Source organism: Amphiprion ocellaris, chromosome 15, assembly GCF_022539595.1.
Source record: "Amphiprion ocellaris isolate individual 3 ecotype Okinawa chromosome 15, ASM2253959v1, whole genome shotgun sequence".
Taxonomy (NCBI): Eukaryota; Metazoa; Chordata; class Actinopteri; family Pomacentridae; genus Amphiprion; species Amphiprion ocellaris.
This window is the reverse complement of record NC_072780.1, coordinates 34,248,113-34,264,260: the sequence shown is the minus strand read 5'-3', so window position 1 is coordinate 34,264,260 and position 16,148 is coordinate 34,248,113. Positions and strand designations below refer to the sequence as shown.

General features: G+C 38.6%; 1 protein-coding gene across 1 annotated transcript in view; it reads left to right on the top strand.

Moving 5' to 3' along the window:
* Positions 1–452: 452 nt before the first annotated feature.
* thrap3b (thyroid hormone receptor associated protein 3b) overlaps positions 453–16,148 on the top strand; it is a 29,230-nt gene continuing 13,534 nt past the window's right edge. Inside the window, exons 1-3 of the mRNA XM_055017989.1 lie at positions 453–862; positions 7,994–8,153; positions 12,508–13,296. Of these exons, the coding sequence (XP_054873964.1) occupies positions 8,026–8,153; positions 12,508–13,296 (917 nt within the window). The 5' untranslated portion in view covers positions 453–862; positions 7,994–8,025. The remainder of the gene's footprint in view (positions 863–7,993; positions 8,154–12,507; positions 13,297–16,148) is intronic.

The following is a 16,148-nucleotide window of genomic DNA, read 5'->3' as shown; positions in this document are numbered from 1 at the left end:
TGGTCTGTAATTTTTTTCTCTTTTTGTGAACTTTTGTGTCTTTCTGGTCGTTCGATGTGCCTTTGCTCTGTATCTCTATGTGTTGTACTTCATTTTGTGTCTCTTTGGGGTTCTTTTGCACTTCTTTATGTCGTTTTGAGTTTCTGTTGTTGTTTCTTTCTCTATGTAGTGAGTTTACATGTCTTTGCTGACATTCTGCAGGTCATTTTACATGATTTTCTGTATTTCTGCAGGTGTTTCAAAACATTTAGCATCTCTTTGTGGTCATTTCATTAACTATCCTATGAGATATTTTAACCCCTGACACCTCTGATCCGTGAACGTGAGTTAAAATCCAGGATTTTACCCTAAGAAGGGCACAAACTGGATGTATTTGAGTCTTTCTTCGAGGTGTCTCCTCAGCTTGGCATCAGCGCTTCGTCACTCGAATTCTCGCGTGATTTGCATTTTACGTGAGCGCCAGTTAGCGTGAACTCGACCGTTAGCTGCTGTTAAATCTCGATTCCTTAAATAGCGCATATTTAGCGCAATTTACAAACACGTAGAGTCGTTCTCGTGTGTAAATTTAACGGGAAATGACACCACAGACCGGCCACATTTCTTCTCGTAACGGTACCGAGCGTCTGGGTTGTTCACTAACTTGGTCTCGGAGCTGCTGCTAACAGGCTAGGTGGCTAACAGGCTAGCGGCTAGGTGGCTAGCAGCTAGGTGGCTAACAGGCTAGCAGGCAGCCGTTGACGGAGTCTGAGCAGAACCAGGAAGGAGGCGGCAGACGAGCGGGCAGCTTCGGGCCTCGAAGGTTCCTCCGGTCCTGAAAACATTTGCTCGCCGAACCGAACCTCGTCCACTCTGCTGAATAAAGGTAACCGGGTTTTACTTGTTCTCTGCGCCGGTCGGTGGTTAAGTTAGCGGCCAGCTAGCGGTGAAAGATGAGCCCCTGGTATCGATATCTGCAGTTGGTTATTGGAATCAGTATTGGCTGCAACAGAAAGCAAAAGTCTTGTTTTTTTTATATTATTTTACACGTTTATATATCTGTGTGTTTGAGGTCCGGTGACACCGGTTCTCCTTACCTTTTACTATGTTTTTTGCACAATCATAGCCTTATATGTTGATGATTAACCGAATGAGCGAATTAACAACCTGAAGAACTCTGAATTCTGTCTGCTTTGGGGAAAAGCACGGCCATGTGTCTCTGAATTAGATAAACTTTATTCAGTAGTAGCATTATAAAGGCAGAGATACAACAAATGCATATTTTCAGTGTTTTCTTGATTAATTGATTAATTGTTTGGTGAAAAATGTGTTACTTGAAGCCTACAGTGAAGTCTTTACTGTCTAGTTTTGTCCACAAGCCAAACAAATTTAACCAGAAAATATGAGCATGTAAGTAGCAGGACTTTTTAACTTAAGAAAATACTCCTAGGCTTATCAAAGTAGTTGGAAAATAATTGCAGCTTCATTCAGAAAAAAAATGTTTAAATGCTTTTACTGAAGTTTACCATAGAAGCCACTTCTTACTGTAATATTATCCTTTACGTCAGGATAGTCAAACTCATCTTAGTCCAGTCTGATCTCCAGTGGACCGGACCAGTAAAACCACAGCATAGTAACCTATAACCTATAAATAACCACAACTCCTAATGGTTCCTTTGTTTTAGTGCAGAAATGCTCACATTTCAGGAATTATCTTTTAACTAAACATCATGAACAACCTGAAATTTATGAAGAAAATAAATTTAAGTTTCATCAACATTCAGCCTCAGTTTATCATTTCCTCATTACAACTTCCAGATCTCAGAGTGTTGACAAAGGAACACAACATTTAGTCACCTGGAACTGAACCAGAGAGGATTTACTGGAGGATCAAAATGACAAAAGTCAGACAATAAAAGAGAAAAAACAAGATGAAATATTACAGAAAGGAAACACAGACAAAAAATGAGACAAATGACATGAAACAAAGCAAGAAAAGAGACAAAAAATTAGACAAAAAAGTTACAAAGTGACACAAAAGGATCAAAAACAAGACAAAAAACTACAAAAAACACAAGTGAGACAACAAAAAACAAAACGACAAAAACATGAGACAAGCAACAAAACAACCCAAAAAACAACGAAAACAAGACAAAATATTACAAAAATGAGACATAAAACGACTAAAACGAGAAACAAAATGACAAAAAAATGAGACAAACAAAACAAAAAAGAGACAAAACATTTGACAAAAAAATTAGAAAATGACAAAAAGATGGACAAACAGCAAATGCAAGACAAAAAAAATGACAAAAGCGAGAAACAAGGCGACATAGAAAAACACAAAACGACAAAAACGATTCTCACAACAATGAATAAAACAAAACACAAAATGACAAAAATAAGACAAAAAATACAAGTGAGACAAAAGGGAAACAGGAAACGACAACAGTACGACAAAAAGACAGAAAACAACAAAAACAACACAATATATTGCAAAAACTCAAACTCATTATTAACCCTCCTGTTGTCTTCATTTATGGGCACCAAAAAATATTGTTTCCTTGACTGAAAAAAATTCAGCAAAAAAATTCCTCAAATTTCTGAAAATTTGCAAAACCTTCAGGAAGAATAGTCCAATAATTCCTTAAAAGTTTTATTTTAAAAAAATCTCCCAAATTTGGCAAGAAAATTCTTGTAAATATTTTCAAAAAAATAGTAAAAATCTTTCAAAAAAATCCTCAAAATATCTAAAGTGATTCCATATACATCAGTAAAACTTCTAATATTTTCTTTAAGAACATTCACATAAAAATCAACCAAAATCCAGCGAAATTTGCTGGATTTTTTTTTTCTCCACATTTTCGAACTTTAAAACGGGTCAGTTTGACCCGCAGGACGACACAAGGGTTAAAATAGTCTGCAGTTAATTTATTGGTTGATAACTAATCGATTGATCGTTGCAGCTCTACACATGTAGCCAGCTGTGTTTTATGACTCAGATCGATGTGGAGATTCTTCAGGGAATTAGACCATCATAAAAACAGTGGGGTTCAGTTTGTTTTGTGTTTCTCTCTGGTTCTCAGGTTTCAGTCTTTGTCTGCATGATTGTTTAACCTGAAGCCCTCCAACCAGCCCCACCAGTCCACAAAGTAAAACTCAACCAGTCTTGCTCTAACTCCATCAGAGAACACTGTATGTGACGTATAACTAGTCGAGGATTTCACATAGAAATCGCAATTTAGGATGTATGTTCTGCAGGGTGTCCTGTAGTCAGTGGTTTGACAAATTCATGTCGGCTTCCTTCTGTTAGTCACGTTATTGATGGTATCTCATGTGCTAAAATCTACTCAAGAAGTTATATCATGACACTTAGATATTTACCTGAAATCTTCCAGCCCTTATTGAGGCTACAGAAACCGTTGCGTTGCATCGTACTCATCGCCTCCGAGCTGCTGTTTTTTGTTTTTGTTCGTTCATTAATCCAGAGTTAAACATTTATCATTTACTGTAATAAACAGCCACAATCTTTACCTTCTGTAGCTAAAAATATTTGGGAAATTCACTTGAAAAATGACTAAAACTACAGATCTATTATCAGTGTTCTTGCTGATTAATGCTCTTTTGGAAAGCTAACTATTAATACTAAAATATTAATAATTAGTCGCCCATTTGTCCATGTAAACCTCAACCAGTTCTGCTTTAACTCCCTCACAGAACACATTATGTGATGTATGAGTCGAGGATTTCAAATAGAAATCACAATTTAAGACGCCACAAGTAGCTGCAGTTACTGATAAACGTTCAGCAGTGCGTCCTTTCGTTAGTGGTTTTACAAATTCATGTCATCTTCTTCCATTAGTCATGTTATTGATGGTATCTAATGCGCTAAAATCTACTCAAGACATTATAATATGAATCAAATCGAATCTCCCACACTTACATATTTACCTAAAAGCCAGCAAATGTCCTCACGTTTTTAGCTACAGAAGGTAAAGATTGCTATTATTTATTACAGCAAATGATAAATGTTTAAACTCTGGACTGATGAATGAACAAAACGATGCAGCAAAACTTTGAGCCTCAACAAGGGCTGAAAGATTTCAAATAGAAATCACAATTTAAGACGCCACAAATAGCTGCAGTTACTGAAACGTTCAGCAGTGTGTCCTGTCGTCAGTGGTTTTGCAAATTCATGTCATCTTCTTCCATTAGTTACGTTGTTGATGGTATCTAATGCGCTAAGATCTACTCAAGACATTATATCATGAGTCAAATGGAATATCCCACCCTTAGATATTTACTTGATATCTTCCAGCTCGTATTGAGGCTATAGAAACCGTTTATGAAACCTGTGAAAGCTTAGCGTGTGCAGGTCGTACAGTCAGTCAGACATGCAGTAAGGAAACAGGAAGAATCTGGAATTATTCGTGCTCGTTTTCACTTCCTTTTTTTGTCTCAATGTCAAAAGGACGTTGCCGCTTCAGTAGCTCGCAGCAGATAACGTGGTGGACGTCAGCTCGCTGTGATTATCATTCAGGGCATACAGAAAGTCTGCAAGGCCTTTTCCAGAGCAGAACAGAGTCAGAGCTGCTGCTGCTGTGAATACCAATGCTAGTTCTTCACCACAGAGCTTCCTACAGGAGGCGTTTGTAGGTTACCGTCTTTAATATGCTCGGCTCAGTGTGAAAAACTCCCCCACTAAAACCTGATTTACATTTTAAATTATAACCTCTTTGAATACAGATCCATGCTGACACCCAGTCCTTACCTTTAGAATGAATGAGTGTTTTTATTTCCCACATGTAAGGGGGAAAAAGCCACAAAACATACTGAAAATATTCAAAACACAACAACAAAACAAAGCAAAAAATAATAACCCAACATATTAGTCACTCAGTACCCCACTCCTTTAGTTATTTATGGACATATTTACAAACAAAATAAGGAGTATTATGTAGTATTAAGGGTTGCTGTTTTCATCAGCGTCGTTGAAACGTATCCATATCCTTTTTAAAAACAAAATATTAAAAATTAAAAAGGATCACTGAGCGTAACTATCTCATTCCCAAACCATTTAAAGTCTGTTTTATGTGCAGAGAAATTAAAGCTGGTCTCATTCACGTCTCTAGAATACAGATCTGATTTATCAGAAAAAGATGCATATTACAATAGAAAACAAACAATATTTATAGTATTTATTTTAATAAATAAAATCTTATTTATTTAAAATCTTATTTATTTTAAAATAATTATATAAATTAAATTATTTATCAAATAAATAGTTACATTTATATAATACATTTTAAATTATATAAATTTAATTATTTGATTATTTATTAAATAAATAGTTTAATTTGTGTAATTAATTAAACTTAATGCTATCAATAGTTTATTCACGTTAGCGACACTGACTTGGCACCGGGCCCAATTAACTGAAGCTACCGATATGTTACGTAACGTTAGCTGGTCATCAATATTTAGAGAACGTCTGTTTAACTTGTAAAATATATTATGAGTTATTTTAAGCTAATAACTTTTCTCTGGTAAGTCGCTGCTCTATTTTCCAAGACGTCACTCCTCTGACTCTCTGACCTGCTGCCTGGGTGCTGGATGTGACGTCACTTTGAAGGAGTAATTAACGTTGTATTAACCCAACATATCAAAGAGTAGATACTGAACAACATAGTTATCTGTAGTTTACCTTGGTACTCACGCGTACCCGACACAGTGACAGTTCACATCCTGGTTCTCACCTTTTTGATCTGTTGCCCTCTGGAAGGCGTTACAGTTGCATTAAAGCGAGGACAAACAGACTTAAAAACAGCTTCTTTCCGAGAGCCATCACCACCCTGAACTGTCACGTCTCATGTCTCACACCCAGCCAACAATATAGTGTGAAATGTGCAATATACACCACTGCCTCATTCACCCTGGTATTTATATTCACTCTGTTATTTATACTGTATATTTGTATGTAGAGACTGTTTGCACTATCTTCAAGATTTGCACCGAAAAGGAGAAGCTCTCATAGGGGCTTTCGACCAAAGAGCACCAGGTACTAGGTTGGTTCAAAGTTGAGAGCCAGTGCTTTTTTCATCATATCTATGTTTATCTTTTTAGATGTTTTTAGATGTCACCCCGCCCCCTGCCCGTGACATGTACGGCTCTCAACTCTGGCCAAGTCTGGCCCAGCAACGAGTTGGTGCCCGAAAAAGCCCCAGTTTTTGGAGCCCGGAGCCGCAGCTCCGGTGGTGGAAAGACAAAAAACCGGCGTCAAGTCGGGCACCGGCTCCGACTCCGAACGGGCTCCACCCCGGTCAAAAGCCCCTATCAGATCTCGTTATACACTGTATAATGACAATAAAGCATATTCTATTCTATTTCTATTCAGTGCAGGACTCTGCTGTGAAGGTGGAGACATGCAGCGGAGGTGTATTTGTGACAATAAAAAAAGAAAAGAAATTTGAAGGAGTGGCGGCTCGGATTTAGGAATGGCGGCCCACCACTCCTAAATGAATGTAGATGAAACACTGAGGGACGTTAAAGGTTCCTGTCTGACCCTTAAACCTGGAGGGCCTCCTATAAATAACTGCATAACATGATTTTACGGCATCACTTCCTTGGCAGTCATCCCCAGCTGCCTTCAGAAACCCTCAGAGCTGATTCTGTGTCTGACTCAGCCTCCTCTGATCATATTTGCAGTAGAGATGTAGAGCCATGAGTCAGATCGTTCTGTAGTAAGGTCATGTCTCTGGAGAGCAGCTCTGTTCAGGTTGGTGTAGATCCAGGTTTCTGAACACGCATTTACTCTCTGTCCACCTGTCTGCCGCCGTCTGAAGCCTGTTGGCCGCCCTTGGTTATCGCTGATTTATTTCACTGACGGTTGAAGGTCAGGTTGGTGCGGTGGTTGTTGACGGACGGCGAGGCGACACAGCGTCCTGCCTTTAACCTGTCAGCAGGAGAAGCTGCTGAGGCCTGATTAATGTGGGGATCTGTGTGATGTTTGCTCAATGTTCTGACCTTTTACTATCACAGGACTGAACCCAGGCTGAGATTAATGTGTTAGCGGGTATGTTGAGCCTTCAGCTAGAATCTAAAACGCCATGAAGGTGACTCTCTTTAACCTGTAGGTCTCCATGGTAACCGAGACTGCACAGCTCACCTGCTCTGGAGGAGGTTCTGCTCAGAGTTCAGGATTTAAATCAGCTTTTTCCAATGATTGTCTCTGAGGTTTTGTCTGCAAACCTGTTCAGCTGTTCATCAGTGACCTAACTGAACGTTACAGTTTCTCTGTATTAATTGAAGTTGCTCTATATTAGTTAAAGTTGCTCAAAAATGAGTTAAAGTTGCTCTATACTAGTTAAAGTTGCTCTGTAGTAATTAAAGTTGCTCTCTAAAGTTGCTTTTCTTTCAAAAATAAGGACATTTCTAAGTGACCCCACACTTTTGAATGCTAGTATAGATGAGCTGAGTTGCAGAAAACACATAAATATGTTTTAATGTTTGGTTCTGATTATCTGTCCAGCCTGTTTTACACTGTTGGTACTGCAGTTAATAGAACACAGATTAGAAAATTGATCAATCTGTTGGTATTTATTACAGAAAATAGTCAATAAATAACATTATTTTTAATTTAATTGAAGTGATTTCCTTCATCATGGGACAGCTTAGGGCCTAAATGTTGATGTTTAAATGAGGTTTAAAGTTTCAGAGCTCTAATGTCCAGCTCTAAGTTAGAAATAAGAGATTCACTGAGTGGGACAATAAATATATTAACAGTTTCCTCTCTGGCATCATTTGAAACATCCATGTTGCTTTGTCATGTTGAGTCACATGACAGGTAGACATGCCCTTTTATGGAGCAGAACCTGAAGAATAAAACCTGCTCAATATATAAAGTTTATATCCTCCGTCTAATATCTGGTGCAGCCCTCCAGTTAACATGGAGGTTGTTTGAATGTTTCATTCCCTTAGAGTTCATTCTGTCTCTGAACTCTCCTCTTCTATTTTTAAGGATCATCTATACTGGCTTTACTGAACACAGACATGTCAAAGGCTCCAGATTCTCCAGCTCGGTCCCGATCCAGGTCCAGGTCTAGGTCCAGATCCAGATCCTACTCCAGGTCTCACTCCAAAAGCCGATCCCGCTCAAGATCCAGGAAACGACGCTACAGGTAGAAACTGGGCTGAATATGTAAACTGAATTGATGGATATTTAGATTTACTGATCTGTGTTGTTCAGATATTCACTCCAGCTGTTTGGTACTCGAAATGTTAAATAATTCAGCTGTCATGTGAATATTAATGATAATAATAATGATAATGATGATAATGATAATAGCTTTATTCATACCCTTAAGAACAGCGTTCACAAAGAGCTTTGACAGTTAGAACATACAGCTCAGATAACCAAGGGGTTGGGGTTCAGCTTATAGGGGGGGCTCCAAGCCAAACAGGTTGGGAACCACTGAATTAGAGGAACTAGGGAGTTTGAAAATTACAGAATAAGATTGAGGGTTAAAATTAAAAATCAAAAAAATTACAGACGGCATCATGTCCTTGTGTTCTGATCTGCTTCTAGCTGCTCACATCACTGCAAATAGACGCTGTAAAAATCATCCAAAATGACTTGAAAATGATCCAAAATTGCAGAAAATTTGTCCAGAATTACACAAAAGTTGTTAGAAATGACAAGAATTGACCAAAATTACTTAAATCTGTTCAGAATGAACAGGAAATTATTAAAAATGACTGAAAACTAAATAAGGGCTGCACAGTGGCGTAGTGGTTAGCACTTTCGCCTTGCAGCTAGAAGATCCCTGGTTCACGTCCTGGCTTTCCCGGGATCTTTCTGCATGGAGTTTGCATGTTCTCCCTGTGCATGCGTGGGTTTTCTCCGGGTACTCCGGCTTCCTCCCACAGTCCAAAAATATGCTGAGGTTAATTGATCATTCTAAGTTGCCCGTAGGTGTGAATGTGAGAGTGATTGTTTGTCTCTGTATGTAGCCCTGTGACAGACTGGTGACCTGTCTAGGGTGTCCCCTGCCTTCACCTGAGTCAGCTGGGATAGACTCCAGCCCCCCCATGACCCTAGTGAGGATTAAGCGGTGTATAGATAATGGATGGATAATGGATGAAAACTAAATGGACACATTCTATGGTGCTGTGATTTCTGGTCATCAGTAACTAATAAACAAATGCTGCATTTCTGACATATGGGGGAATGAGCAGCCTTGGAGGAGGACTGAGCTCTCTGAGGGCTTTTCTAGTTTCCTGCTGTGTTCAAATAGTTTCAGTTCAGATCGTTGTAGATTTAGTGATTGACAGTTGAAGGTGTTTTCCCTGTTAGCTGAGTGTATTTATGCACAGTTCAACCAGGAAACGTCTCGTATTTCCGTCTCTGTTGGCTTCATAACGTCATGACATCCTGCAAAAATAAACCGTCACGTTTATACTGAAGCTTTCATCTTGAGTTAGTAATTACAGATAATGTGTGGAGTTAGTATCCGCTGCAGGTTTAGTTTTTAACTCATCTGAGTGTTTTCTGTTCTCAGCTTTGTGTTGTCAGGGCAGTTTGTGTTTGAAGCTCAAAGGTTAACGTCTTTCTGACTGCCTGAAGAGAGTTTTTATCTCCTGGAGAGCTTCTCTAAGCTGCATGTCAATGATTTGTGTAAGAAGGAAGCAGCCGTCCCCCTCGCTGCCTCCTCCCTCTGGATTAGAGCAGATTGTGTCCTGGTTCCACCTTTTACCGACACATCGGTTCAGACATCCGGCTGCTGGAGCTAATCTGATCTCATGAAAACACCCAGTAGGTAAGCAGAGGAGCAGCATCTAAAGGCTTTCCTGTGGCGTATCTGGAAGACTGGATGTTTTATGGTCCGTAAAGAAGGTTTTATTGTTCCTTTATTTGAATGTTTAAGGTTAAATCACCTGAGCTGAAGTTTAGTTTGTTTTTGAGGCAGCAGGTCACTCAGAGTTGACTGTTCTGCCGGGAAAACACGTAGATGTTTAATCAGTTTTATCTGTTGTGTTTGTTTTTTTACCGTAATTCACAGTCAGGATGAGCCAAACTATGCTCAGTGTAGATACTCTACAGCAGGGGTGTCCAACATGCGGCCCGTGGGCCAAAAGCGGTCCTCCAGCGGGTCCAATCCGGCCCTCAAAGTGTAAAAATTCCAGAGAAGACATTAACTGCAGACTGTAAATTAGTACAACTATAAATTTAAAATCATTTCTAGACCATGACAAGTTGTTTGGATCAGAAAGTAAAATACTAGATTGTTCATTGTTCTTTTGTCGTTTTGTGTCTCATTTTTGTAATATTTTGTCTTCTTTTTGTTGCTTTTTGTCTTTATTGTCTCACATTTTTGTCATTTTAGAGGTTTTTTTGTCATTTTTTGTTGCTTTGTAACTTTTTTGTCTAATTTTTTTGTCTTTTTTGTTTTGTTTCATGTCGTTTGTCTCAATTTTGTCGTTTTGTGTCTCATTTTTGCAATATTTTGTCTTGTTTTTGTAGTTTTTGTCTCATATTTTTGTCATTTTGTTTCTCATTTTTGTTGTTTTGTTTTCCTTTTTTTCTCCCTTGTGTTTTTTGTCTGATTTTTGTCATTTTGTGTTTAACTTTATTCATTGTTTAGAGCATCATTTTTGTCATTTTGTGTCATTTTTTGATTTGTTTCTGTTGTTTGTCCGTTGTTTTGCTGCTTTGTAACTTTTTGTCAAATTTTTTGTCTTTTTTGTTTTGTTTCGTGTTGTTTTGTGGCTCATTTTTGTCATTTTGTGTCTCATTTTTATAATATTTTGTATTGTTTTTTGTCTTTTTTCATCTCACTTTTGTTATTTGTCTCATGTTTTTGTTGTTTTGTGTTTCCTTTTTGTCTTTGTGTTTTTTGTCTTATTTTTATATTGTGTTTTGCTTTATTTGTTGTTTTGAGCATCATTTTTGTTGTTTTGTATGTTTTTTTGTCTCATTTGCATTGTCTTTTTTTGTGGCTTTGTTTCTCGCCTTTGTCATTTTTGGCCCAAATGTGGTTTGTGGACCACTGGGGGCCGTGGTGGAGCTTTTTTTAGAAAGAAAAAACCAAAGTGAGGAATGTTTAGTGTGATTATTATGGTCTCGGAGGTCAGAATATGTTGGAAGCTCCATCTGCTGGTCAGACAGCTGAAATAGCGCTGCAGTCTTTTTATAACAGTCTCTCCTTCATTTCCATTATAATACTACGAAAAATTAAATTATTCATTAACAGTTTTGGCTGTAACGTGTGAGGAAAATAATAAGAAAACTACCTTGTTAGGAAGTTAATTTTCTTAATTCTTGCAGTCATCACTCCAAAACATTTAATGTTTTACATTTAAACTGGTAGTTCTGCTGATTTTCTGACACTTTTGCTCAAAATCAAAGAATACAAGTTAACTATTAAAGTTGTTCTGTCAGTTATTCTTCAATTTGGAATTGGAAACATCTAACCAAAACAATGACGTGTAAAATCCAGGTCCAGGCACTCAGGGTGGGTTTGAACAGTAACAGGCTTTTATTTTAGTAAACTAAAGACATGAAAAACATAAAAACATGTCGGCTTGTGTCGTCTTGACACCCTGAAACAGACAAAAGCAGTTTAATGTTTTGTTTCTCAGGCTGGTCGTACCAAAAACATTCCGAACTGTGACCTCAAACCTGAGATAGAACTGTGATTAATGTCCTGGTCTCCTGACTCAGAGTATTTCCAACCAGAGAACTAACTCTGTAGTTGGTCTTATGCTGAAACTGAAAATGGTTTGCTGTAATTTTTTGAACATTCGCGTCACATCCTCTAATTCAGGGGTGTCCAACATGTGGCGAGTGGGCCAAAACTGGACCTCCAGAGGGTCCAATCCGGCCCTCAGGATGACTTTGCAAAGTGTAAAAATTATAAAGGTGGAAATGAACCCTTACTGTGAAAATATTCAAGGACATTAAACATTGTGGAATATAATGTCAGTCAGCAGTTTGAGTAAGACACAGTTTGGTTTGTTGATGCACCAACACAACTTAGTTTTTTATGTATACATTTTAAACATTTTCAAGGCAGGTGGATAAATTGACCACTTTAGTTTATGTGGTGTCAGGATTACTACAGAAATGTGGAAATAAATGTAAATTCAAAATCAATTCTAGGTCTTGACAAGTTGTAAAATCCTCTCTGGGTCAATTCCAGGTGACTAAATGTTGTGTTCCTTTGTCGACACTCTGTGATCTGGAAGTTGTAATGTGGAAATGATAAACTGAGGTTGAATGTTGATGAAACTGAATTCATTTTTCTTCATCAATTTCAGGTTGTTCATGATGTTTAGTAAAAAGATAATGCCTTAAATGTGAACATTTTTACACTAAAACAAAGGAACCGTTAGGAGTTGTGCTTATTTCTAGGCTATTACGCTGTGGTTTTACTGGTCCAGTCCACTGGAGATCAGACTGGACTAGATGTAGAACCTGAACTAGAATGAATTTGACACCCCTGATCTAATTCTTCTTCTCTTCTCCCTCTCCAGCTCCAGGTCTCGGTCCCGGTCTCGCTCACACTCTCCGTCCTACAGAAACTACCCATCTCGGGACTATCAGAACAACAGAGGCGGCTTCAGAGGCTACAACCGGGGCTACCGGAGGCCGTACCACTACCGGGGCCGCAACCGAGGGTACTACCAGCGAGGCCACTACCAGAACCGAGGCGGTGGCTACGGCTACAAGGCTAACTGGCAGGGTGGAGGTGGAGGAGGTGGAGGAGGCTGGCACGACCGCCATCACGACCAGGACCACCACTCTCACAGCCCCAGAAGGGGGCGCTCTCGCTCCCGCACGCCCAAGAAGCGCTCGGGCAGCCGGAGCCGATCCCGCTACTCCGACCGCTCGTCTTCGGGAAGATCTCGGCCCTCCAGACGTTCCAGCTATACGTCCCGGTCCAGATCCCCGTCCCCCCGGCACCGCAGCAGCAAGGCCAAGCCCGGCTCCAGGGACAAGGAGAAGGTAGCAGAGAGTCTGGCAGAGAAACCGGGTCAGGCGGCCGATGGCAGCGCCATCGAGAAGGCATCTGGAGGGAAGTGGATCGACTATGACACCAGCCCCAAACGGAGCAGCCCCGACGCCAAGAAGGACGAAGCTGCCGACCTTAAAGTCTCGGCGGGCGGCGGTTCGCTGTGGAAAACCGTCGGCAGCGTGTCGCCTCCTCCAGCCAAGAGTCCAACCAAGTCTGGACAGACGGCTTCCTTCAGCGGCTTCGGGTTCTTCTCCAAGGAGGACGCCAAATCTGGAGATAAGACGGTGATCTCTGCTGCCTTCAAAAAGTATGTCCACCGATTCTCTCTGCACATTGGACAGTAACTGCATTTCCTTTTTCATTTTCCTAACAAACTAGAAACGTTGTCTGTCTTTCAAACATGTTTAGCTGTTTTCAAAGATCCTTGGCAGAATACAGGTTTAAAAGGAATGAAACATAAGACTCCTGATTTTAATGCGTTGAAATGTAGCCGGCTGTAGACAAAGTTGTATGAATCCACTTACTTATGATGGTGCTGCTCCATGAGTAGAATGACTGAAATGTGAGTTCTGGTCTGTTCTGTTTGCATCAGGGATGGGCTTTAATCTGTTTCCGACCAGTGATCACCAAAACAAATTATAACCAGCAGCCAATAAGACATAGGTAACTGTAGAACTCATACAATATGGAAGTAATTCTCTCTAAGGCTTAATAAGAATATATTTTGCGCATTTCTAGATTCATATTTCTGTTTTTGCTTACAAAAATGCTTCAGGATGCCTAAATAGAAATATTACTAACTAGAAAAGCCCTCAGAGCTCAGTCCTCCTCCAAGGCTGCTCATTCCCCCATATGTCAGAAATCCAGCATTTATTTATTAGTTATTGATGATCAGAAATCACAGCAACATAGAATGTGTCCATTTAGTTTTCAGTCATTTTTAATAATTTTCTGTTCAGTCTGAACAGATTTAAGTATTTTTGACAACTTTTGTGTAATTCTGGACAAGTTTTCTGCAATTTTAGATCATTTTCAAGTCGTCATGGATGATTTTTACAGCATCTTGGACAAATTTAGTGTCATTCTGCAAATGTTCAGTCGTTCTGGATCGTTTTCAGTCATTTGAGATAAATTCTGTCTGATTTTGGATCATTTTCCAGTCATTTTAGACTATTTTCATGTCATTCTGAGCAAATTCTCATCATTTTAGATCATTTGTGGAAAATCTTCTCTAATTCTGAATCATTTTCGAAGCATTTTGGATAACAAGAAGAGCACTCAGAGAGCGCAGTCCTCCTCCAAGGCTGCTCAGTCGTTGTATCATTTCTGACAGATGAAATCTTGAAAAAATTTGTGGCAGAAATCATGACAACATAGAATGTGTCCAGAAATGCAGCATATTTTTTAGAAATGCAGAATTATTAGTTATTGATGATCAGAAATCACAGCAACATAGAATGTGTCCATTTATTATAAATGAACCCACAAGCTAAATGACCTTGCTCTGAGTACAGGCGTGTGTTCTGCATGTGTACGTTATGTACAGATACCGAATCCCGTGACCTAAATATGTAGCAGGCAGCAGGAAGTGATGGGACTCAGAAACACCCCCACAATTTAATTAGTTGTTCCTTGGATCATTTCTGATGGATAAGTCCTGATAAGTCCTCAGTGGTGGATTTGTAGTAGGATTTGTAGTAGGATTGTCAGCAGGCAGCTGAAGATCACATGAATGTGATCCTGCTACAAATCCACCGCTGAGGACCAAAAATTTGTGGGAAATCATACGACTGAGCAGCTTTGGAGCAGTACTGCTCTGTCTGAGTGCTCTTCTTGTTCATTAATGATTCCTCTCCTCACTGTTTTCTCGATTGATCAATCGACTGGTCTGTAAAAACAATAGAAAATTAAAATTAAAATCATTAAACGGAAAAGCAGCGAATCTGGAAGCTTGAAATGTTGAATTTTATCATTTCGTCTTGACTTTTTAATTAGTTTAGTGTGTAATAAAGTTTGAAGATCAAAATGTCAAAGACAACAACAAAGACCTTTTTTTAAAAAAAGCTTTGTTATACATGCATTATGCATATTATAATGCATACACTTGACAGAGTACCTATAATACATATAGCTACAACAGGTCAAGTTATTTAGGGGTTGTTCCATGATCCAAAATTCACCAAATCGGAAAAAACTTCCCACCTGAACTCCTCAGACTCAGCAGATTTTTTTTTGTGTGGTACCTTTGTTTTATTATACGTGTATTATTATACTTTATTATTATAAAATTATTTTGACGCAGCATGACACACGTCTAGAAGATGATCCTGTTTAGAACAAATCACTATTTATAAAAATGCAGATTTTAATTGTCGACATTATTTGTAGATTTGATCTTTTTAAGCTGTTAGTTATATACTATCTTAACATGTAAATTAATATTTTTTGCCGTGATTTTACCAGATACTATCTGTAATTTAACAACTCTATTAAATAGCACTAAATAATGGGGAAAAATTGCAGTCAAATCTGTTGAAAACTTAAATTTTTTATGGTGCGACTGTCGCTGCAGCTGATGCTTGTTTCCTTGACCGTCAGTATGTAAATGATTAAACCATTTACTGCTTTTTATCTTTATTTCAACCCTTAATATGCAAAATTTCTCTTTCAATTAATGGCAAATATTGGCATAAAATTTGTGAAAAAAAAGTAATTTGATGATAAAACCATAAGTCAGATTTCTGATGTGGATGATCCTGTTATCAAATGTAGGTTGAAGAATTTCAAAACAGCACAGTGTGTGTTTTTACAGTTTCTGGATGCACAAATGTGACTAATAATAAGTTAACTATGAAAAATGTGTTTAGTAAATTAATACATGAAAGAGGTTGACGGTAGAAGCAAAGTTTAGGATTAAAGTTTAGCAAGAAAATGGTCGACAGAAGAAAATAATGCAGTAAATAATGTTCAGTAAAAAACAACTAAACTCCTCTGTCAGGTTTCAGGTTGAGTTGAAGCTCCTTTAATCACAGAGAATCTACACAGACATCTGACAAATGCGATTTTTATGGAGTTTTTTTTTTTAGACGTACCCATCCCTGGTGTGTATTTTTCACTTACAGCTTGTGACAGTATGTCGTACTCGTATGGTCATGTTTT